Here is a 26174-nt window from a genome sequence, read left to right as displayed (position 1 = left end):
AGTAGGTGTGTGGTTGTGGTCAGTAGTTCTGTGGTTGTGGTCAGCAGTTGTGTGGTTGTGGTCAGTAGGTATGTGGTTGTGGTCAGTAGTTGTGTGGTTGTGGTCAGCAGTTGTGTGGTTGTGGTCAGTAGTTGGGGGTCAGTATGTGTTTATTTTTATTTAAGCTTCATTTTTTTCAACAGTTAAGAACAAATGACAGCCTAGGAACAGTGGGTTAACTGCCTTGTTCCGGGGCAAAACAAGATATTTTTAACTTGTAATCTTGGGGATTCGATCTAGAAACCTTTCGATTCCTGGCCCAATGCTCTACCACTAGGCTACCTTCCGCCGCGGTGTGGTCAGTAGTTGTGGTCAGTAGTTGTGTGGTCAGTAGTTGTGTGGTTGTGGTCAGTATTTGTGTGGTTGTGGTCAGTATTTGTGGTCATTGTGTGTGTGGTCAGTAGGTGTGGTCATTATGTGTGTGGTTAGTAGGTGTGGCCGGTACATGTTGTCAGTAGTTGGTGGTGACTAGTTGTGGTCTCTAGTTGTGGTCTCTAGTTGTGGTCAGTATTTGTGTGGTCAGTAGTTGTGTGGTTGGTGGTCAGTAGTTGTGGTTGTGTTGCAGGTTCTTTGGGCCCTACAGTATGGATGTGGTCACCAGCACAGCTTTCAGTGTGGACATTGACTCTCTGAACAACCCTTCAGACCCCTTCGTCTCCAACGTCAAGAAGATGACCAAGTTCGACCTGTTCAACCCACTGTTGCTCCTATTCGGTGAGACCACACACAGACACACGGACACAAAGTTGAACTTTTCAATCATATGCAGTTGTACACCTTTCTATAAAACGTTCCTCTCCACCTCACTTCTGCTCTTCGCCTCTCCTGTCCTCCCCTGCTCTCCTCTTCTCCCATCCTCCCCTCCTCTCCCCTCCTCCTCATCTCCTCTCCTCATCTCCTCTCCTATTCTCCTCTCCCCTCCCTTTCTCCTCTCATACTCCTCTCCTCTCCTCATCTCCTCTCCTATTCTCCTCTCCTCTCCTATTCTCCTATTCTCCTCTCCTCTCCCGTCCTCCTCTCATACTCCTCTCCTCTCCTTCTCCAGTTTTGTTTCCCTTCATAGGTCCTATCTTGGAGAAGATGAAGTTTTCTTTCTTCCCAGCTGCGGTGACAGACTTCTTTTACGCCTCGCTGGCTAAGATCAAATCTGGACGTGACACTGGGAACTCAACTGTAAACTTGTTTTATATTTATATTTGTATATGATTGTTGTATTGATATTTTCATCTGTACATTTGTATTTGTACTGTAATATTCTGTATTTACTTATTATATAACTATGAAACTATGAAATGTAACTATTATTGGGACCCAAAAATCTACAGTCATATTAGAATCTGTTTGTGTTGGTTGTGATTGGACGAGATCCAGTAGAATCTGTTTGTCTTGGTTGTGATTGGACGAGATCCATTAGAATCTGATGGTCTTGGTTGTGATTGGACCAGATCCATTAGAATCTGATTGTCTTGGTTGTGACTGGACCAGATCCATTACAATCTGATGGTCTTGGTTGTGATCGGACCAGATCCATTAGAATCTGATTGTCTTGGTTGTGACTGGACCAGATCCATTAGAATCTGATGGTCTTGGTTGTGATTGGACCAGATCCATTAGAATCTGATTGTCTTGGTTGTGACTGGACCAGATCCATTAGAATCTGTTGGTCTTGGTTGTGATCGGACCAGATCCATTAGAATCTGATTGTCTTGGTTGTGACTTCACCAGATCCATTAGAATCTGATGGTCTTGGTTGTGATTGGACCAGATCCATTAGAATCTGATTGTCTTGGTTGTGACTGGACCAGATCCATTAGAATCTGTTGGTCTTGGTTGTGATCGGACCAGATCCATTAGAATCTGATTGTCTTGGTTGTGACTTCACCAGATCCATTAGAATCTGATGGTCTTGGTTGTGATTGGACCAGATCCATTAGAATCTGATTGTCTTGGTTGTGACTGGACCAGATCCATTAGAATCTGTTGGTCTTGGTTGTGATCGGACCAGATCCATTAGAATCTGATTGTCTTGGTTGTGACTTCACCAGATCCATTAGAATCTGATGGTCTTGGTTGTGATTGGACCAGAACCATTAGAACCTGATGGTCTTGGTTGAGATTGGACCAGAACCATTAGAATCTGATTGTCTTGGTTGTGATTGGACCAGATCCATTAGAATCTGATGGTCTTGGTTGTGATTGGACCAGAACCATTAGAACCTGATGGTCTTGGTTGTGATTGGACCAGATCCATTAGAATCTGATTGTCTTGGTTGTGATTGGACCAGATCCATTAGAATCTGATTGTTTTTTGCATGTTTTTGTATTTTCTATATTATTAAGATCCCCATGGGGAGGCAGGTAGCCTAGTAGTTGTTGGACTAGAAACTAGAGTGTTGGACTAGAAACCGAAAGGTTGCAAGATCGAGTCCCCGAGCTGACAAGGTAAAAATCTATCCTTTTCCACCTGAACAAGGCAGTTAACCCACTGTTCCCTGGTAGGCCGTCATTGAAAATTAGAATTTGGTCTTGGTTGTGATCGGACCAGATCCATTAGAATCTGATTGTCTTGGTTGTGACTTCACCAGATCCATTAGAATCTGATGGTCTTGGTTGTGATTGGACCAGAACCATTAGAACCTGATGGTCTTGGTTGTGATTGGACGAGATCCAGTAGAATCTGTTTGTCTTGGTTGTGATTGGACGAGATCCAGTAGAATCTGTTTGTCTTGGTTGTGATTGGACCAGATCCATTAGAATCTGTTTGTCTTGGTTGTGATTGGACGAGATCCAGTAGAATCTGTTTGTCTTGGTTGTGATTGGACCAGATCCATTAGAATCTGTTTGTCTTGGTTGTGATTGGACGAGATCCAGTAGAATCTGTTTGTCTTGGTTGTGATTGGACGAGATCCAGTAGAATCTGTTTGTCTTGGTTGTGATTGGACGAGATCCAGTAGAATCTGTTTGTCTTGGTTGTGATTGGACGAGATCCAGTAGAATCTGTTTGTCTTGGTTGTGATTGGACGAGATCCAGTAGAATCTGATTGTCTTGGTTGTGATTGGACGAGATCCAGTAGAATCTGATTGTCTTGGTTGTGATTGGACTGCCTAGTTAAATAAAACAATTAGAATTTGTAAAAGCAGCAGCTTCTCTTCCTGGGGTTCCACACGAAACAGAACATTATGAGGCAAGGACAGAACTACAGACATTTTGTAAAAGCAGCAGCTTCTCTTCCTGGGGTTCCACACGAAACAGAACATTATGAGGCAAGGACAGAACTACAGACATTTTGTAAAAGCAGCAGCTACTCTTCCTGGGGTTCCACACGAAACAGAACATTATGAGGCAAGGACAGAACTACAGACATTTTGTAAAAGCAGCAGCTACTCTTCCTGGGGTTCCACACGAAACAGAACATTATGAGGCAAGGACAGAACTACAGACATTTTGTAAAAGCAGCAGCTACTCTTCCTGGGGTTCCACACGAAACAGAACATTATGAGGCAAGGACAGAACTACAGACATTTTGTAAAAGCAGCAGCTTCTCTTCCTGGGGTTCCACACGAAACAGAACATTATGAGGCAAGGACAGAACTACAGACATTTTGTAAAAGCAGCAGCTACTCTTCCTGGGGTTCCACACGAAACAGAACATTATGAGGCAAGGACAGAACTACAGACATTTTGTAAAAGCAGCAGCTACTCTTCCTGGGGTTCCACACGAAACAGAACATTATGAGGCAAGGACAGAACTACAGACATTTTGTAAAAGCAGCAGCTACTCTTCCTGGGGTTCCACACGAAACAGAACATTATGAGGCAAGGACAGAACTACAGACATTTTGTAAAAGCAGCAGCTACTCTTCCTGGGGTTCCACACGAAACAGAACATTATGAGGCAAGGACAGAACTACAGACATTTTGTAAAAGCAGCAGCTACTCTTCCTGGGGTTCCACACGAAACAGAACATTATGAGGCAAGGACAGAACTACAGACATTTTGTAAAAGCAGCAGCTTCTCTTCCTGGGTTCCACACGAAACAGAACATTATGAGGCAAGGACAGAACTACAGACATTTTGTAAAAGCAGCAGCTACTCTTCCTGGGGTTCCACACGAAACAGAACATTATGAGGCAAGGACAGAACTACAGACATTTTGTAAAAGCAGCAGCTACTCTTCCTGGGGTTCCACACGAAACAGAACATTATGAGGCAAGGACAGAACTACAGACATTTTGTAAAAGCAGCAGCTTCTCTTCCTGGGTTCCACACGAAACAGAACATTATGAGGCAAGGACAGAACTACAGACATTTTGTAAAAGCAGCAGCTACTCTTCCTGGGGTTCCACACGAAACAGAACATTATGAGGCAAGGACAGAACTACAGACATTTTGTAAAAGCAGCAGCTTCTCTTCCTGGGTTCCACACGAAACAGAACATTATGAGGCAAGGACAGAACTACAGACATTTTGTAAAAGCAGCAGCTACTCTTCCTGGGGTTCCACACGAAACAGAACATTATGAGGCAAGGACAGAACTACAGACATTTTGTAAAAGCAGCAGCTACTCTTCCTGGGGTTCCACACGAAACAGAACATTATGAGGCAAGGACAGAACTACAGACATTTTGTAAAAGCAGCAGCTTCTCTTCCTGGGGTTCCACACGAAACAGAACATTATGAGGCCAAGGACAGAACTACAGACATTTTGTAAAAGCAGCAGCTTCTCTTCCTGGGGTTCCACACGAAACAGAACATTATGAGGCAAGGACAGAACTACAGACATTTTAAAAAAGGCACACGTAGTCTACATATCAATGCATACACACAAACTGTCTAGGTCAAATAGGGGGAGAGGCGTTGTGCCGTGAGGTGTTGCTTTATCTGTTTTTTTTTGAAACCAGGTTTGCTGTTTATTTGAGCAATATGAGATGGAAGGAAGTTCCATGCAACAAGGGCTCTATGTAATTCTGTAAATTTTCTTGAATTTGTTCTGGATTTGGGGACGATGAAAAGATCCCCTGGTGGCATGTCTGGTGGGACAAGTGTGTTTGTCAGAGCTCTGTGTAAGTTGACTATGCAAACAATTTGGGATTTTTAACACATTGTTTCTTATCAAAAGTGATGCAGTCAGTCTCTCCTCAACTCTTAGCCAAGAGAGACTAGCAGCATAGTATTTATATCAGCCTTCTGATTACAATTAAGACCAAAACGTGCCGCTCTGTTCTGGACCAGCTGCAGCTTAACTAGGTCTTTCCTTGCAGCACTAGACCACAGATTAGACAAAACTAGAACCTGCAGAACTTGCTTTTTGGGTGTCAAAAAAGCGGAGCATCTCTTTATTATGGCGCGACCTCTCCCCATCTTTTTAAAAATGTTTTTTATTTCACCTTTATTTAACCAGGTAGGCCAGTTGAGAACAATTCTCATTTACAACTGCAAACTGGCCAAGATAAAGCAAAGCAGTGCGACACAAAAAACAACACAGAGTTACATATTGAATAAACAAGTGTACAGTCAATAACACAATAGAAAAAGAGAAAGTCTATATACAGTGTGTGCAAATGGCGTGAGGAGGTAAGGCAATAAATAGGCCACAGTAGCGAAGTAGAGGTAGGTAGATTGGGTGGGTTATTTACAGATGGACTATGTACAGCTGCAGCGATCGGTTAGCTGCTCAGATTGCTGATGTTTAAAGTTAGTGAGGAAAATGTAAGTCTCCAGCTTCAGCGATTTTTGCAATTCGTTCCAGTCACTGGCAGCAGAGAACTGGAAGGAAAGGCGGCCAAAGTTGGTGTTGGCTTTGGGGATGACGAGAGAGATATACCTGCTGGAGCGCGTGCTACGAGTGGGTGTTGTTATCGTGACCAGTGAGCTGAGATAAGGCGGAGCTTTACCTAGCATAGAATTATAGATAACCTGGAACCAGTGGGTCTGGCGACGAATATGTAGAGAGGGCCAGCCTACTAATCAAATCAAATCAAATCAAATCAAATTTTATTTGTCACATACACATGGTTAGCAGATGTTAATGCGAGTGTAGCGAAATGCTTGTGCTTCTAGTTCCGACAATGCAGTAATAACAAGTAATCTAACTAACAATTCCAAAACTACTGTCTTGTACACAGTGTAAGGGGATAAAGAATATGTACATAAGGATATATGAATGAGTGATGGTACAGAGCAGCATAGGCAAGATACAGTAGATGGTATCGGGTACAGTATGTACAAATGAGATGAGTATGTAAACAAAGTGGCATAGTATAGTATAAAGTGGCTAGTGATACATGTATTACATAAGGATATCGTCGATGATATAGAGTACAGTATATACGTATGCATATGAGATGAATAATGTAGGGTAAGTAACATTTATATAAGGTAGCATTGTTTAAAGTGGCTAGTGATATATTTACATCATTTCCCATCAATTCCCATTATTATAGTGGCTGGAGTTGAGTCAGTGTCAGTGTGTTGGCAGCAGCCACTCAGTGTTAGTGGTGGCTGTTTAACAGTCTGATGGCCTTGAGATAGAAGCTGTTTTTCAGTCTCTCGGTCCCAGCTTTGATGCACCTGTACTGACCTCGCCTTCTGGATGATAGCGGGGTGAACAGGCAGTGGCTCGGGTGGTTGATGTCCTTGATGATCTTTATGGCCTTCCTGTGACATCGGGTGGTGTAGGTGTCCTGGAGGGCAGGTAGTTTGCCCCCGGTGATGCGTTGTGCAGACCTCACTACCCTCTGGAGAGCCTTACGGTTGAGGGCGGTGCAGTTGCCATACCAGGCGGTGATACAGCCCGCCAGGATGCTCTCGATTGTGCATCTGTAGAAGTTTGTGAGTGCTTTTGGTGACAAGCCGAATTTCTTCAGCCTCCTGAGGTTGAAGAGGCGCTGCTGCGCCTTCTTCACGATGCTGTCTGTGTGAGTGGACCAATTCAGTTTGTCTGTGATGTGTATGCCGAGGAACTTAAAACTTGCTACCCTCTCCACTACTGTTCCATCGATGTGGATAGGGGGGTGTTCCCTCTGCTGTTTCCTGAAGTCCACAATCATCTCCTTAGTTTTGTTGACGTTGAGTGTGAGGTTGTTTTCCTGACACCACACTCCGAGGGCCCTCACCTCCTCCCTGTAGGCCGTCTCATCGTTGTTGGTAATCAAGCCTACCACTGTTGTGTCGTCCGCAAACTTGGTGATTGAGTTGGAGGCGTGCGTGGCCACGCAGTCGTGGGTGAACAGGGAGTACAGGAGAGGGCTCAGAACGCAACCTTGTGGGGCCCCAGTGTTGAGGATCAGCGGGGAGGAGATGTTGTTGCCTACCCTCACCACCTGGGGGCGGCCCGTCAGGAAGTCCAGTACCCAGTTGCACAGGGCGGGGTCGAGACCCAGGGTCTCGAGCTTGATGACGAGCTTGGAGGGTACTATGGTGTTGAATGCCGAGCTGTAGTCGATGAACAGCATTCTCACATAGGTATTCCTCTTGTCCAGATGGGTTAGGGCAGTGTGCAGTGTGGTTGAGATTGCATCGTCTGTGGACCTATTTGGGCGGTAAGCAAATTGGAGTGGGTCTAGGGTGTCAGGTAGGGTGGAGGTGATATGGTCCTTGACTAGTCTCTCAAAGCACTTCATGATGACGGATGTGAGTGCTACGGGGCGGTAGTCATTTAGCTCAGTTACCTTAGCTTTCTTGGGAACAGGAACAATGGTGGCCCTCTTGAAGCATGTGGGAACAGCAGACTGGTATAGGGATTGATTGAATATGTCCGTAAACACACCGGCCAGCTGGTCTGCGCATGCTCTGAGGGCGCGGCTGGGGATGCCATCTGGGCCTGCAGCCTTGCGAGGGTTAACACGTTTAAATGTCTTACTCACCTCGGCTGCAGTGAAGGAGAGACCGCATGTTTTCGTTGCAGGCCGTGTCAGTGGCACTGTATTGTCCTCAAAGCGGGCAAAAAAGTTATTTAGTCTGCCTGGGAGCAAGACATCCTGGTCCGTGACTGGGCTGGGTTTCTTCCTGTAGTCCGTGATTGACTGTAGACCCTGCCACATGCCTCTTGTGTCTGAGCCGTTGAATTGAGATTCTACTTTGTCTCTGTACTGGCGCTTAGCTTGTTTGATAGCCTTGCGGAGGGAATAGCTGCACTGTTTGTATTCGGTCATGTTACCAGACACCTTGCCCTGATTAAAAGCAGTGGTTCGCGCTTTCAGTTTCACACGAATGCTGCCATCAATCCACGGTTTCTGGTTAGGGAATGTTTTAATCGTTGCTATGGGAACGACATCTTCAACGCACGTTCTAATGAACTCGCACACCGAATCAGCGTATTCGTCAATGTTGTTATCTGACGCAATACGAAACATCTCCCAGTCCACGTGATGGAAGCAGTCTTGGAGTGTGGAGTCAGCTTGGTCGGACCAGCGTTGGACAGACCTCAGCGTGGGAGCCTCTTGTTTTAGTTTCTGTCTGTAGGCAGGGATCAACAAAATGGAGTCGTGGTCAGCTTTTCCGAAAGGGGGGGCGGGGCAGGGCCTTATATGCATCGCGGAAGTTAGAGTAACAATGGTCCAAGGTCTTTCCTCCCCTGGTTGCGCAATCGATATGCTGATAAAATTTGGGGAGTCTTGTTTTCAGATTAGCCTTGTTAGAGCATACAGGTCGAAGTGGTGGGTGGTATAAGGGGCTATGGTAACAAAACGGATGGCACTGTGATAGACTACATCCAATTAGCTGAGTAGAGTATTGGAAGCTATTTTGTAGATGGCATCACCGAAGTCGAGGATCGGTAGGATAATCAGTTTTACGAGGGTAAGTTTGGCAGCGTGAATGAAGGAGGCTTTGTTGCGAAATAGGAAGCTGATTCTAGATTTGATTTTGGATTGGAGATGTTTGATTTGAGTCTGGAAGGAGAGTTTGCAGTCTAGCCAGACACCTTGGTATTTGTCGTTGTCCAAGTATTCTAGGTAGGAACCGTACAGAGTAGTGATGCTAGTCAGGCAGGCGTGTGCGGGCAGCGAACGGTTAAAAAGCATGCATTTGGTTTTACTAGCGTTTAAGAGCAGTTGGAGGCCAAGGAAGGAGTGTTGTATGGCATTGAAGCTCGTTTGGAGGTTAGTTAACACACTGTCCAAAGAAGGGCCAGATGTATACAGAATGGTGTCGTCTGCATAGAGGTGGATCAGGGAATAACCCGCAGCAAGAGCGACATCGTTGATATATACAGAGAAAAGAGTTGGCCAAAGAATTGAACCCTGTGGTACCCCCATAGATACTGCCAGAGGAAAGGACAACAGGCCCTCCGATTTGACACACTGAACTCTGTCTGTGAAGTAGTCGGTGAACCAACTATCTGTTGGTTGTGATTGGACCAGATCCAGTAGAATCTGTTTGTGTTGGCTGGGATTGGACCAGATCCAGTAAAATCTGTTTGTGTTGGCTGTGATTGGACATATTTGACCTAAATTCATTCTGCTCGCAGAGTCGGGTGGATTTCTTACAACTGATGATCGACTCTCAGAAAGGCAATGACACGAAGACAGGAGGGGAACCGACTAAAGGTACCTGCCGAACAAACACCTGTTAACTACTGTTGCAAACACACACCTGTAAACTAATGTTAAGAACACACACCTGTTACAAACACACACCTGTAAACTACTGTTACAAACAAACACCTGTAAACTACTGTTACAAACACACACCTGTAAACTACTGTTAAGAACACACACCTGTAAACTAATGTTACAAACACACACCTGTAAACTACTGTTACAAACACACACCTGTAACTACTGTTAAGAACACACACCTGTAAACTAATGTTACAAACACACACCTGTAAACTACTGTTACAAACACACACCTGTAACTACTGTTACAAACAAACACCTGTAAACTATTGTTACAAACACACACCTGCAAACTACTGTTACAAACACACACATGTAAACTAATGTTAAGAACACACACCTGTAACTACTGTTACACACACCTGGAAAGACAGGACAATACAGTGGCCTAGAAATGTTTCATGTACGAGACTGAGAGCGCGCCTTTCTTGTTTACCTTTTATATTGACGACGTTATTGTCCGGTTGAAATATTATAGATTATTTAGGCAAAAAAAAACAACCTGAGGATTGATTTTAAACATTGTTTGTACGAACTTTACGGATACTATTTGGATTTTTTGTCTGCCTGTTGTGACTGCGTTTGAGCCTGTGGATTACTGAACAACACGTGCAAGCAAAACTGAGGTTTTTGGATATAAAGAGAGACTTTATCGAACAAAACAAACATTTATTGAGTAAAATAATGTCTTCTGCGTGCAACCATATGAAGATCATCAAAGGTAAGTGATTCATTTTATCTCTATTTCTGACTTGTGTAACTCTTCTACTTGGCTGGTTACTGTTTGTTATGATTTGTCAGCTGGGCGCTCTTCTCAGATAATCGCATGGTATGCTTTAGCCATAAAGCCTTTTTGAAATCTGACATCGTGGTTGGACTAACAAGAAGTTAATCCTTAAACCTATGTATAACACTTGTATGTTTTATGAATTTTTATATTGGGTATTTCTGTTTTTGAATTTGGCGCTCTGCAATTTCACTGGACGTTGGCCAGGTGGGACGCTAGCGTCCCACTTGCCCTAGTGAGGTTTTAAACTACTGATACAAACACACACCTGTTACAAACACACACCTGTTAAAAACACACACCTGGTACAAACACACACCTGTTACAACCACACACCTGTTACAAACACACACCTGTAAACTACAGCTACAAACACACACCTGTTACAAACACACACCTGTTACAACCACACACCTGTTACAAACACACACCTACAAACTACTGTTACAAACACACACCTGTTACAAACACACACATGTTACAAACACATACCTGTTACAAACACACACCTGTAAACTTCAATTACCAACACACACCTGTAAACTACTGTTACAAACACACACCTGTTACAAAAATGTCACGTAGAGTAGAGCTAGAAGTCTAAATTGAAAAACCTGACCTCTATCAAATATAATGATGGCGGAGCCGCAAAAGGTCTTCTGGGTGTTTATTTACAGAGTGATTCCGGAAGAAAAACAACAGTAGTCATCCAAAGTATCCTTTATGGGGGCAGCTTAACCTCTCTTGGGTAGGGGGCCTCCGGATGAAAAGGGAGCCCAAAGTAAACTCCCTGTTACTCAGGCCCATAAGCTGGGATATGCATAACATAAGTAGATTTGGATTAAAAAAAACACTCTAAAGTTTCTACAACTGTTAAAATAATGTCTGTGGGTATAACAGAACTGAAATGGTAACCCCAAGGATGAACCAACCCCCCTCCCCCCTCAAACAAATTCTACCACTATTTTCAAGGACTGTCACTTTTATTATAAGGCCAAATCCTCCCAGATTGCAGTTCCTAGGACTTCCACTAGATGTCAACAGTCTTTAGAAAGAGTTTCAGGCTGTTTTTTGTAATTTGGCTAGATGAGGTAACAGTAGTAGTGGGTCCCGTTTTGGCTGTAGTGTTACCATGCGCATGGACGAGAGCGCGTTCTTTCTGTTTATCTCCGGTAAAGATAATAACGATTCTCCGTCTTAAAATGTATCATTTTTTTTACGTATTAGGGTACCTAAGGTTGGATTATAAACATTGTTTGACTTGTTTAGATACGTTTATTAGTAACGTTTGGGATTCATTTTGAAGGAGGGAAACCGGTGGATGGTTGGTTGTGATTGGACCAGATCCATTAGAACCTGATTGTCTTGGTTGTGACTGGACCAGATCCATTAGAATCTGATGGTCTTGGTTGTGATCGGACCAGATCCATTAGAATCTGATTGTCTTGGTTGTGATTGGACCAGATCCATTAGAACCTGATGGTCTTGGTTGTGATTGGACCAGATCCATTAGAATCTGATTGTCTTGGTTGTGATTGGACCAGATCCATTAGAATCTGATTGTCTTGGTTGTGATTGGACCAGTGCGCCAGCCAAACTGAGTTTTTATGGATATAAAAAATAACTTTATGAAACAAAAGGACCATTTGTGATGTGACCGGGACCTTTTGGAGTGCAAACAGAAGAAGATCTTCAAAGGTAAGGCATTTATTATATCTATTTCTGACTTTCATGTCATGTCTATTTCTGACTTTCATGCATTTGTATGCTGGTGAGCTTTCGCCGTAAAGCCTTTTTGAAATCTGACACAGCGGCTGGATTAACAAGAAGTTAAGCTTTATTCTGATGTATTGCACTTATATTTTAATGGATGTTAGATATTTATAATACTGTAGTTTGTATTTCAATTGTATTTTAATGAATGTTGAATATGAATGATATTTAAAATACTGTAGTTTGAATTTCGCGCTCTGGAATTTCACAGGATGTTGTCGAGGCGCCCCGCACGTCTAACCGTAACATTACACACCTGTTACAAACACAAACACACACCTTTAAACTACTGTTACAACCACAAACCTGTTAATGTAACTAATGTTACAAACACACACCTTTAAACTACTGTTACAACCACACACCTGTTAATTTAACTAATGTTACAAACACACACCTGTTACAAACACACACACGTTAATTTAACTACTGTTACAAAATCACACCTGTTACAAAACACACACCTGCTACAAACACACACCTTTAAACTAGTGTTACAACCACACACCTGTTAATTTAACTAATGTTACAAACACACACCTGTTACAAACACACACATAAACTACAGCTACAAACACACAACTGTTACAAACACACACCTGTAATCTACTGTTACGAATACACACCTATAAACTACTGTAACAAATACACACCTGTTACAAACTATTCCCTCCTCTCTGCTCCCTCTCTCCCTCCACAGGACTGACTGATCATGAGATCTTGTCTCAAGCCATGATCTTCATCTTCGCCGGCTACGAGACCAGCAGCAGTACTATGAGTTTCCTGGCCTATAACCTGGCAACAAATCCCCACACCATGACCAAACTGCAGGAGGAGATTGATACTGTGTTCCCCAACAAGGTAACCCCCACACCATGACCAAACTGCAGGAGGAGGTAGATACTGTGGTCCCCAACAAGGTAACCCCCACACCATGACCAAACTGCAGGAGGAGGTAGATACTGTGGTCCCCAACAAGGTAACCCCCACACCATGACCAAACTGCAGGAGGAGATAGATACTGTGTTCTCCAACAAGGTAACCCCCACACCATGACCAAACTGCAGGAGGAGATAGATACTGTGTGGGTGCCAGATGTGGTGAGGTACTGATGTGTGTGTGTATCCCCGGTGTCAGATGGGGTGAGGTAGTGATGTGTGTGTAACCACGGTGCAGGCTCCAATCCAGTACGAAGCTCTGATGCAGATGGACTATTTGGACTGTGTGTTGAACGAGTCTCTGAGACTGTACCCTGTCATGCTGCGACTGGAGAGGGTCGCCAAGAAGACGGTGGAGATCAACGGCATCGTCATCCCCAAAGACTGCATTGTCCTGGTTCCCACGTGGACGCTCCACCGTGACCCAGAGATCTGGTCCGACCCTGAGGAGTTCAAACCAGAGAGGTACTGGACCGCACCGTAACCACAATCCAACCATAACACAACCATAACATAACCATAATACAACCACAATACAAACACAAGATCATTAATACATTTTGCTACAACTTAACTACAGTGCATCATTATATCATCATACAATGTGAAATGTTTCTGAACCACAACCACAAATCAACTACAATACAATGTGTAATGTGTCTGCCCTCCCCCTGTCCAGGTTCAGTAAGGAGAACAAGGAGTCTATTGATCCGTACACGTACATGCCATTTGGGGCGGGGCCCAGGAACTGTATCGGGATGCGCTTCGCCCTGATCATGATCAAACTGGCCATGGTCGAGATCCTCCAGAGTTTCACTTTCTCCGTCTGCGACGAGACCGAGGTGAGACGCTCACATGAGCAGACAGAATATGACATCAACAAACATCAGTATCTGTTTCAGCATGGTCACCACCTGTTTTAACATGGACCTGTTTTAACATGGACCTGTTTTAACATGGTCACCACCTGTTTTAACATGGTCAACACCTGTTTTAACATGTTCACCACCTGTTTTAACATGGTCAGCACCTGTTTTAACATGGTCAACACCTGTTTTAACATGGTCAGCACCTGTTTTAACATGGTCAACACCTGTTTTAACATGGTCAGCACCTGTTTTAACATGGTCAACACCTGTTTTAACATGGTCAACACCTGTTTTAACATGGTCAGCACCTGTTTTAACATGGTCAACACCTGTTTTAACATGGTCAGCACCTGTTTTAACATGGTCACCACCTGTTTTAACATGGTCACCACCTGTTTTAACATGGACCTGTTTTAACATGGTCACCATCTGTTTTAACATGGTCAACACCTGTTTTAACATGGTCAGCACCTGTTTTAACATGGTCAACACCTGTTTTAACATGGTCAGCACCTGTTTTAACATGGTCAGCACCTGTTTTAACATGGTCAACACCTGTTTTAACATGGTCAGCACCTGTTTTAACATGGTCACCACCTGTTTTAACATGGACCTGTTTTAACATGGTCACCACCTGTTTTAACATGGTCACCACCTGTTTTAACATGGTCAGCACCTGTTTTAACATGGTCAACACCTGTTTTAACATGGTCAACACCTGTTTTAACATGGTCAGCACCTGTTTTAACATGGTCAACACCTGTTTTAACATGGTCAGCACCTGTTTTAACATGGTCACCACCTGTTTTAACATGGTCACCACCTGTTTTAACATGGACCTGTTTTAACATGGTCACCATCTGTTTTAACATGGTCAACACCTGTTTTAACATGGTCAGCACCTGTTTTAACATGGTCAACACCTGTTTTAACATGGTCAGCACCTGTTTTAACATGGTCACCACCTGTTTTAACATGGACCTGTTTTAACATGGTCACCACCTGTTTTAACATGGTCACCACCTGTTTTAACATGGTCACCACCTGCTTTAACATGGTCGCCACCTGTTTTAACATGGTCAGCACCTGTTTTTAACATGGTCAACACCTGTTTTAACATGCTCAGCACCTGTTTTAACATGGTCACCACCTGTTTTAACATGGACCTGTTTTAACATGGTCACCACCTGTTTTAACATGGACCTGTTTTAACATGGTCACCACCTGTTTTAACATGGTCACCACCTGTTTTAACATGGACCAGTTTTAACATGGTTCACACCTGTTTTAGCATGGTCACCACCTGTTTTAACATGGTCACCACCTGTTTTAGCACGGTCACCACCTGTTTTAACATAGTCACCGCCTGTTTTAGCATGGTCACCACCTGTTTTAACATGGTCACATCCTGTTTTAATATGGTCACCACCTGTTTTTTACATGGACCCGTTTTATCATGGTCACCACCTGTTTTAACATTGTCACCACTGTTTTAACATGGTCACCACCTGTTTTAACATGGACCTGTTTTAACATGGTCACCACCTGTTTTAACATGGACCTGTTTTAACATGGTCACCACCTGTTTTAACATGGTCACCACCTGTTTTAACATGGACCAGTTTTAACATGGTTCACACCTGTTTTAGCATGGTCACCACCTGTTTTAACATGGTCACCACCTGTTTTAGCACGGTCACCACCTGTTTTAACATAGTCACCGCCTGTTTTAGCATGGTCACCACCTGTTTTAACATGGTCACATCCTGTTTTAATATGGTCACCACCTGTTTTTTACATGGACCCGTTTTATCATGGTCACCACCTGTTTTAACATTGTCACCACTGTTTTAACATGGTCACCACTTGTTTTAGCATGGACCTGTTTTATCATGGTCACCACCTGTTTTAACATGGTCACCACTTGTTTTAACATGGTCACCACCTGTTTTAACATGGTCACCACCTGTTTTAACATGGTCACCACCTGTTTTAACACAGTCACCACCTGTTTTAACACGGTCACCACCTGTTTTAGCACAGTCACCAACTGTTTTAACATGGTCACCACCTGTTTTAACATGGTCACCATCTGTTTTAACATGGTCAACACCTGTTTTAACATGGTCAGCACCTGTTTTAACATGGTCAACACCTGTTTTAACATGGTCAGCACCTGTTTTAACATGGTCACCACCTGTTTTAACATGGACCTGTTTTAACATGGTCACCACCTGTTTTAACATGGTCAACACCTGTTTTAACATGGTCAGCACCTGTTTTAACATGGTCAACACCTGTTTTAACATGGTCAGCACCTGTTTTAACATGGTCACCACCTGTTTTAACATGGACCTGTTTTAACATGGTCACCACCTGTTTTAACATGGTCACCACCTGTTTTAACATGGTCACCACCTGCTTTAACATGGTCGCCACCTGTTTTAACATGGTCAGCACCTGTTTTTAACATGGTCAACACCTGTTTTAACATGCTCAGCACCTGTTTTAACATGGTCACCACCTGTTTTAACATGGACCTGTTTTAACATGGTCACCACCTGTTTTAACATGGACCTGTTTTAACATGGTCACCACCTGTTTTAACATGGTCACCACCTGTTTTAACATGGACCAGTTTTAACATGGTTCACACCTGTTTTAGCATGGTCACCACCTGTTTTAACATGGTCACCACCTGTTTTAGCACGGTCACCACCTGTTTTAACATAGTCACCGCCTGTTTTAGCATGGTCACCACCTGTTTTAACATGGTCACATCCTGTTTTAATATGGTCACCACCTGTTTTTTACATGGACCCGTTTTATCATGGTCACCACCTGTTTTAACATTGTCACCACTGTTTTAACATGGTCACCACTTGTTTTAGCATGGACCTGTTTTATCATGGTCACCACCTGTTTTAACATGGTCACCACTTGTTTTAACATGGTCACCACCTGTTTTAACATGGTCACCACCTGTTTTAACATGGTCACCACCTGTTTTAACATGGTCAGAACCTGTTTTAACATGGTCACCGCCTGTTTTAACATTGTCACCACCTGTTTTAACATGGTCAGACCCTGTTTTACATGGTCAACACCTGTTTTAACATGGTCACCACTGTTTTAACATGGTCACCACTTGTTTTAGCATGGACCTGTTTTAACATGGTCACACTGTTTTTACATGGTCACCACCTGTTTTAACATGGTCACCGCCTGTTTTAACATGTTCACCACCTGTTTTAACATGGTCAGAACCTGTTTTAACATGGTCACCGCCTGTTTTAACATTGTCACCACCTGTTTTAACATGGTCACCACCTGTTTTAACATGTTCACCACCTGTTTTAACATGGTCAGAACCTGTTTTAACATGGTCACCGCCTGTTTTAACATTGTCACCACCTGTTTTAACATGGTCAGACCCTGTTTTACATGGTCACCACCTGTTTTAACATGGTCACCACTGTTTTAACATGGTCACCACTTGTTTTAGCATGGACCTGTTTTAACATGGTCACACTGTTTTTACATGGTCACCACCTGTTTTAACATGGTCACCGCCTGTTTTAACATGGTCACCGCCTGTTTTCACCTGGTCACCACCTGTTTTAGCATGGTCAGCTCCTGTTTTAACATGGACCTGTTTTAACATGGTCACCACCTGTTTTAACATGGTCACCACCTGTTTTAACACAGTCACCACCTGTTTTAACATGGTCACCACCTGTTTTAGCACAGTCACCAACTGTTTTAACATGGTCACCACTGTTTTAACATGGTCACCAATGTTTTAGCACGGTCACCACCTGTTTTAACATAGTCACCGCCTGTTTTAGCATGGTCACCACCTGTTTTAACATGGTCACATCCTGTTTTAATATGGTCACCACCTGTTTTTTACATGGACCCGTTTTATCATGGTCACCACCTGTTTTAACATTGTCACCACTGTTTTAACATGGTCACCACTTGTTTTAGCATGGACCTGTTTTATCATGGTCACCACCTGTTTTAACATGGTCACCACTTGTTTTAACATGGTCACCACCTGTTTTAACATGGTCACCACCTGTTTTAACATGGTCACCACCTGTTTTAACACAGTCACCACCTGTTTTAACATGGTCACCACCTGTTTTAGCACAGTCACCAACTGTTTTAACATGGTCACCACTGTTTTAACATGGTCACCAATGTTTTAACATGATCACCATCTGTTTTAACATGGTCACCACCTGTTTTAAGATGGTCAGCTCCTATTTTAACATGTTCACCACCTGTTTTAACATGGTCAGAACCTGTTTTAACATGGTCACCGCCTGTTTTAACATTGTCACCACCTGTTTTAACATGGTCAGACCCTGTTTTACATGGTCACCACCTGTTTTAACATGGTCACCACTGTTTTAACATGGTCCCCACTTGTTTTAGCATGGACCTGTTTTAACATGGTCACACTGTTTTTACATGGTCACCACCTGTTTTAACATGGTCACCGCCTGTTTTAACATGGTCACCGCCTGTTTTCACCTGGTCACCACCTGTTTTAGCATGGTCAGCTCCTGTTTTAACATGGACCTGTTTTAACATGGTCACCACCTGTTTTAACATGGTCACCACCTGTTTTAACACAGTCACCACCTGTTTTAACATGGTCACCACCTGTTTTAGCACAGTCACCAACTGTTTTAACATGGTCACCACTGTTTTAACATGGTCACCAATGTTTTAACATGATCACCATCTGTTTTAACATGGTCACCGCCTGTTTTAACATGGTCAGCTCCTGTTTTAATATGGACCTGTTTTAACATGGTCACCACCTGTTTTAACATGGTCACCACCTGTTTAAACATGGTCAGAACCTGTTTGAACATGGTCAGTTCTTGTTTAACATGGTTACCACCTGTTTTAACATGGTCACCACCTGTTTTAACATGGTCAGAAAGTGTTTGAACATGGTCAGAACCTTTTATAACATGGTCAGTTCTTGTTTAACATGGTCAGAGCCTGTTTAACATGGTCACCTCCTGTTTTAACATGGTCACCACCTGTTTTAACATGGTCACTACCTGTTTTAACATGGACCTGTTTTAAAATGGTCACCATCTGTTTTAACATGGTCACCACCTGTTTTAACATGGTCACCACCTGTTTTAACATTGTCACCACCTGTTTTAACATGGTCACCACCTGTTTAAACATGGTCAGAACCTGTTTGAACATGGTCAGTTCTTGTTTAACATTGTTACCACCTGTTTTAAAATGGTCACCATCTGTTTTAACATGGTCACCACCTGTTTTAACATGGTCACCACCTGTTTTAACATGGTCAGCTCCTGTTTTAACACGGTCACCGCCTGTTTTAACATGGTCAGCACCTGTTTTAACATGGATCTGTTTTAACAAGGTCACCACCTGTTTTAACATGGTCACCACTTGTTTTAGCATGGACCTGTTTTAACATGGTCACACTGTTTTTACATGGTCACCACCTGTTTTAACATGGTCACACTGTTTTAACGTGGTCACCGCCTGTTTTTAACATGGTCACCACCTGTTTTAACATGGTCACCGCCTGTTTAACATGGTCACCACCTGTTATAACATGGTCACCACTGTTTTAACATGGTTACCACCTGTTATAACATGGTCACCACCTGTTTTACATGGTCACCACCTGTTTTACATGGTCATCGCCTGTTTTAACATGGTCAGCTCCTGTTTTAATATGGACCTGTTTTAACATGGTCACCACCTGTTTTAACATGGTCACCACCTGTTTAAACATGGTCAGAACCTGTTTGAACATGGTCAGTTCTTGTTTATCATGGTCACCACCTGTTTTAACATTGTCACCACTGTTTTAACATGGTCAGCTCCTGTTTTAACATGGTCACCGCCTGTTTTAACATGGTCAGCTCCTGTTTTAATATGGACCTGTTTTAACATGGTCACCACCTGTTTTAACATGGTCACCACCTGTTTAAACATGGTCAGAACCTGTTTGAACATGGTCAGTTCTTGTTTATCATGGTCACCACCTGTTTTAACATTGTCACCACTGTTTTAACATGGTCACCACTTGTTTTAGCATGGACCTGTTTTATCATGGTCACCACCTGTTTTAACATGGTCACCACTTGTTTTAACATGGTCACCACCTGTTTTAACATGGTCACCACCTGTTTTAACATGGTCACCACCTGTTTTAACACAGTCACCACCTGTTTTAACATGGTCACCACCTGTTTTAGCACAGTCACCAACTGTTTTAACATGGTCACCACTGTTTTAACATGGTCACCAATGTTTTAACATGATCACCATCTGTTTTAACATGGTCACCACCTGTTTTAAGATGGTCAGCTCCTATTTTAACATGTTCACCACCTGTTTTAACATGGTCAGAACCTGTTTTAACATGGTCACCGCCTGTTTTAACATTGTCACCACCTGTTTTAACATGGTCAGACCCTGTTTTACATGGTCTCCACCTGTTTTAACATGGTCACCACTGTTTTAACATGGTCACCACTTGTTTTAGCATGGACCTGTTTTAACATGGTCACACTGTTTTTACATGGTCACCACCTGTTTTAACATGGTCACCGCCTGTTTTAACATGGTCACCGCCTGTTTTCACCTGGTCACCACCTGTTTTAGCATGGTCAGCTCCTGTTTTAACATGGACCTGTTTTAACATAGTCACCACCTGTTTTAACATGGACCTGTTTTAACATGGTCACCACCTGTTTCAACATGGTCAGCTCCTGTTTTATTATGGTCACCGCCTGTTTTAACATGGTCAGCTCCTGTTTTAATATGGACCTGTTTTAACATGGTCACCACCTGTTTTAACATGGTCACCACCTGTTTAAACATGGTCAGAACCTGTTTGAACATGGTCAGTTCTTGTTTAACATGGTTACCACCTGTTTTAACATGGTCACCACCTGTTTTAACATGGTCAGAAAGTGTTTGAACATGGTCAGAACCTTTTATAACATGGTCAGTTCTTGTTTAACATGGTCAGAGCCTGTTTAACATGGTCACCTCCTGTTTTAACATGGTCACCACCTGTTTTAACATGGTCACTACCTGTTTTAACATGGACCTGTTTTAAAATGGTCACCATCTGTTTTAACATGGTCACCACCTGTTTTAACATGGTCACCACCTGTTTTAACATTGTCACCACCTGTTTTAACATGGTCACCACCTGTTTAAACATGGTCAGAAACTGTTTGAACATGGTCAGTTCTTGTTTAACATTGTTACCACCTGTTTTAAAATGGTCACCATCTGTTTTAACATGGTCACCACCTGTTTTAACATGGTCACCACCTGTTTTAACATGGTCAGCTCCTGTTTTAACACGGTCACCGCCTGTTTTAACATGGTCAGCACCTGTTTTAACATGGACCTGTTTTAACATGGTCACCACCTGTTTTAACATGGTCACCACTTGTTTTAGCATGGACCTGTTTTAACATGGTCACACTGTTTTTACATGGTCACCACCTGTTTTAACATGGTCACACTGTTTTAACGTGGTCACCACCTGTTTTTAACATGGTCACCACCTGTTTTAACATGGTCACCGCCTGTTTAACATGGTCACCACCTGTTTTAACATGGTTACCACCTGTTATAACATGGTCACCACCTGTTTTAACATGGTTACCACCTGTTATAACATGGTCACCACCTGTTTTACATGGTCACCGCCTGTTTTAACATGGTCACCACCTGTTTTAACATGGTCACCACCTGTTTTAACATGGACCTGTTTTAACATGGACCTGTTTTAACATGGACCTGTTTTAACATGGACCTGTTTTAACATGGACCTGTTTTAACATGTTCACCACCTGTTTTAACATGGACCTGTTTTAACATGGTCACCACCTGTTTTAACATGGTCACCACCTGTTTTAACATGGTCACCGCCTGTTTTAACATGGTCACCGCCTGTTTTAACCTGGTCACCACCTGTTTTAGCATGGTCAGCTCCTGTTTTAACATGGACCTGTTTTAACATGGTCACCACCTGTTTTAACATGGACCTGTTTTAACATGGTCACCACCTGTTTCAACATGGTCAGCTCCTGTTTTAACATGGTCACCGCCTGTTTTAACATGGTCAGCTCCTGTTTTAATATGGACCTGTTTTAACATGGTCACCACCTGTTTTAACATGGTCACCACCTGTTTAAACATGGTCAGAACCTGTTTGAACATGGTCAGTTCTTGTTTAACATGGTTACCACCTGTTTTAACATGGTCACCACCTGTTTTAACATGGTCAGAAAGTGTTTGAACATGGTCAGAACCTTTTTTAACATGGTCAGTTCTTGTTTAACATGGTCAGAGCCTGTTTAACATGGTCACCTCCTGTTTTAACATGGTCACCACCTGTTTTAACAAGGTCACTACCTGTTTTAACATGGACCTGTTTTAAAATGGTCACCATCTGTTTTAACATGGTCACCACCTGTTTTAACATGGTCACCACCTGTTTTAACATGGTCACCACCTGTTTTAACATGGTCACCACCTGTTTAAACGTGGTCAGAACCTGTTTGAACATGGTCAGTTCTTGTTTAACATTGTTACCACCTGTTTTAACATGGTCACCACCTGTTTTAACATGGTCACCACCTGTTTTAACATGGTCAGCTCCTGTTTTAACACGGTCACCGCCTGTTTTAACATGGTCAGCACCTGTTTTAACATGGACCTGTTTTAACATGGTCACCACCTGTTTTAACATGGTCACTACCTGTTTTAAAATGGTCACCACCTGTTTTAACATGGTCAGCTCCTGTTTTAACATGGACCTGTTTTAACATGGTCACCACCTGTTTTAACATGGACCTGTTTTAACATGGTCACCGCCTGTTTTAACATGGTCACCACCTGTTTTAACATGGTCACCTCCTGTATTAACATGGTCACCACCTGTTTTAACATGGTCACCACCTTTTTTAACATGGTCAGCTCCTGTTTTAACATGGGCCTGTTTTAACATGGTCACCACCTGTTTTAACATGGACCTGTTTTAACTTCTTGACTATACTTGAGACGCAGATGTCTCAAGTAGACACCTGGAAATGCAAATGCGCTACGCTAAATGCTAAATGTACTCGTTACAACTCAAACCTTGATCAAAATTCACAAGCAGGGTATTGAATTAAAGCTACACTCGTTGTGAACCTAGCCAACAAGTCAGATTTTTAAAATGCTTTTCGGCGAAAGCATGAGAAGGTATTATCTGATAGCATGCACCACCTGAAAATGCCTGAATGCGACGTAAACAAAGACTCTGCTTATCCGACGCAGCACAAAACGCAGAAATAAAATATAAAACATTCATTACCTTTGACGAGCTTCTTTCTTGGCACTCCTATATGCCCCATAAACATCACTATTACTGTCTTTTTTTCGTTTAAATCGGTCCATATATACCCAAAATAGCTTTGTATGGAAGCTGTGTCATTCAGAAAAAAACATCGTTTTTAAACGCTGCGTAATTTTTTTAAATTAAAAAAGTCGACGATAAACTTTCACAAAACACTTCGAAATCCTTTTGTAATCCAACTTTAGGTATTAGTAAACGTTTATAATCTATCAAAATGATTACAGGGCGATGTATATTCAATAGCTCCTCGTTTGCAAATCAATGGCTGCCCATGTCCACATTAACAACATCCGGGTGAAGACTGGAAGAAACGGATGCCAGATAGATGGATTTTCCAACAATTAATTCAATTGAAAATGACGACAATGGCGACATCGTGTGGAATTTGTATGAATTGCATGCAGGTCGATATTACATTTTGCCCTCTTTTAACAACTCATGGAAGTGACTTATGGAAATTATTTTAAGCTTTCAGAGAGCAGTTTTTCTTGCGTTTTTCAATGAAACACACGATCTGTTATAGTCACAGCCGTGATTTAACCAGTTTTAGAAACTTCAGAGTGTTTTCTATCTACACATACTAATCATATGCATATACTATATTCCTGGCATGAGTAGCAGGACGCTGAAAAGTTGCGCGATTTTTAACAGAATGTTCGAAAAAGGAAGGGGTAGACTTAAGAGGTACATGGTCACCACCTGTTTTAACATGGACCTGTTTTAACATGGTCACCACCTGTTTCAACATGGTCACCACCTGTTTCAACATGGTCAGCTCCTGTTTTAACATGGACCTGTTTTAACATGGTCACCACCTGTTTTAACATGGTCACCACATGTTTAAACATGGTCAGAACCTGTTTGAACACGGTCAGTTCTAGTTTAACATGGTCACCACCTGTTTTAACATGGTCACCACCTGTTTGAACATGGTCAGAACCTTTTTTAACATGGTCATTTCTTGTTTAACATGGTCAGAGCCTGTTTTAACTTGGTCACCACCTGTTTTAACATGGTCACTACCTGTTTTAACATGGACCTGTTTTAAAATGGTCACCATCTGTTTTAACATGGTCACCACCTGTTTTAACATGGTCACCACCTGTTTTAACATGGTCACCACCTGTTTTAACATGGTCACCACCTGTTTTAACATGGTGAGCTCCTTTTTTAACATGGACCTGTTTTAACATGGTCACCACCTGTTTTAACATGGTCACCACCTGTTTAAACATGGCCAGCTCCTGTTTTAACATGGTCACCACCTGTTTTAACATGGTGATCTCCTGTTTTAACATGGACCTGTTTTAACATGGTCACCACCTGTTTTACATGGTCACCACCTGTTTTAACATGGTCACTACCTATTTAACATGGTCAGCACCTGTTTAACATGGTCAGCACCTGGTTTTACATGGTCTCTTATTCTCTATAGGTCCTGTTGGAGATGTACAACCAGGGTTATGTTCTGTTCTGTTTTTCCCTATAGATCCCATTGGAGATGGACAAGCAGGGTTTGCTGATGCCCAAACGACCAATCAAACTGAGGCTGGAGTCCCGTATCAACACCCTTAGCAATACCACCGCCACCTCTCTGACAAGTCCAACAACATGACCGAATGCAGTACCCCCCCCTCTCTCTCTCTCTCTCTCTCTCTCTTTCCCCACACAAAAGGGCTTTACTACAGACAGAAATTCTTCTCTGCACGCCCCCTCACCCCGCTAATGATCCTGAGCTGGTGTGGTTACATGTGGTCTGCCGTTGTGAGGCCGGTTGGACGTGCTGCCAAATTTTCAATCTATCTATCTATCTATCTATCTATCTATCTATCTATTGGCTACTGAATATTCGGTCCTTATCCTGACCCTGCTATAGGCTACTGAATATTCAGTCCTTATCCTGACCCTGCTATAGGCTACTGAATATTCAGGCTGGGATTCAATAGGCTACTTAATATAACATGATAATAAGAACTGCATTCACGATAAATGTTGCATATGTCAGTTCAATCAGAAATGACCTTTAAAATGGCGCATAGCTTACAAAGCGCTGGGATTGAATGCTGGTCTCAGTCTCATGCTTGGTTTGATTAGGACTCAGAAACCCATTTCCACCAGAAAAAAGAGAGATAGTAATACTATGGATGCATTAGAGGTACATATCTTGTTAAAGTTAGACCATGGCATGATGTCATGTCTGGATCCTGCACACTACTGGCTGGTGGCTGGAATTCTCCTAGAATGTAGAACTCTAGCTGGTGTTCTCTAGAACTGTACTCTCATTCTGTTCCTCTGGGTGTTCTGCTGTCCAGTCATTCCAAAATATAATCTTTACTGTCTGTTGAGATGATCCCTGCAGCTGCTTGGTTTTAACTTTAATCATCACAAACCAATAAAATCATCACACTAATGAACAAGGTCGTCTGTGTATTTATTCATAAGACAAAACTTAAGACACAAACACACACAAATATACATGAGAACAATCAATATAGATTGATTTGTGTTAGTTATCAAGACATACTGTATTTATAATTTCATTCAGCTAGGCCTAATTGTAGTGTTACGACTTGGTCATCCACACACGTTTCTTTTCAGATCCCAATACCGCCCCTGTGTGGCCGTTGGATGTAAATACACAACCCAGGTCCCATTACAAACTATTAATCCACTTTCCACATTTTACAGCTCTTGTACTTTCTGCATTCAT

At 42.6% G+C, this 26174-nt stretch overlaps 1 protein-coding gene across 1 annotated transcript in view; it reads left to right on the top strand.

Annotated features, from left to right (window-relative positions):
* The window catches only part of LOC110514644 (cytochrome P450 3A27-like), a 39888-nt gene extending 14010 nt beyond the window's left edge, over positions 1–25878 (top strand). The window contains exons 7-13 of the mRNA XM_036948687.1: positions 605–753; positions 1085–1212; positions 9511–9589; positions 12922–13082; positions 13398–13624; positions 13839–14001; positions 24954–25878. Coding sequence (XP_036804582.1) covers positions 605–753; positions 1085–1212; positions 9511–9589; positions 12922–13082; positions 13398–13624; positions 13839–14001; positions 24954–25079 — 1033 coding nt within the window. The 3' untranslated portion in view covers positions 25080–25878. The remainder of the gene's footprint in view (positions 1–604; positions 754–1084; positions 1213–9510; positions 9590–12921; positions 13083–13397; positions 13625–13838; positions 14002–24953) is intronic.
* The last annotated feature ends 296 nt before the right edge of the window (positions 25879–26174 follow it).

This window comes from Oncorhynchus mykiss, chromosome 17, assembly GCF_013265735.2.
Source record: "Oncorhynchus mykiss isolate Arlee chromosome 17, USDA_OmykA_1.1, whole genome shotgun sequence".
NCBI classification, from domain to species: Eukaryota; Metazoa; Chordata; class Actinopteri; order Salmoniformes; family Salmonidae; genus Oncorhynchus; species Oncorhynchus mykiss.
This window is presented reverse-complemented; position numbering and strand designations above follow the sequence as displayed.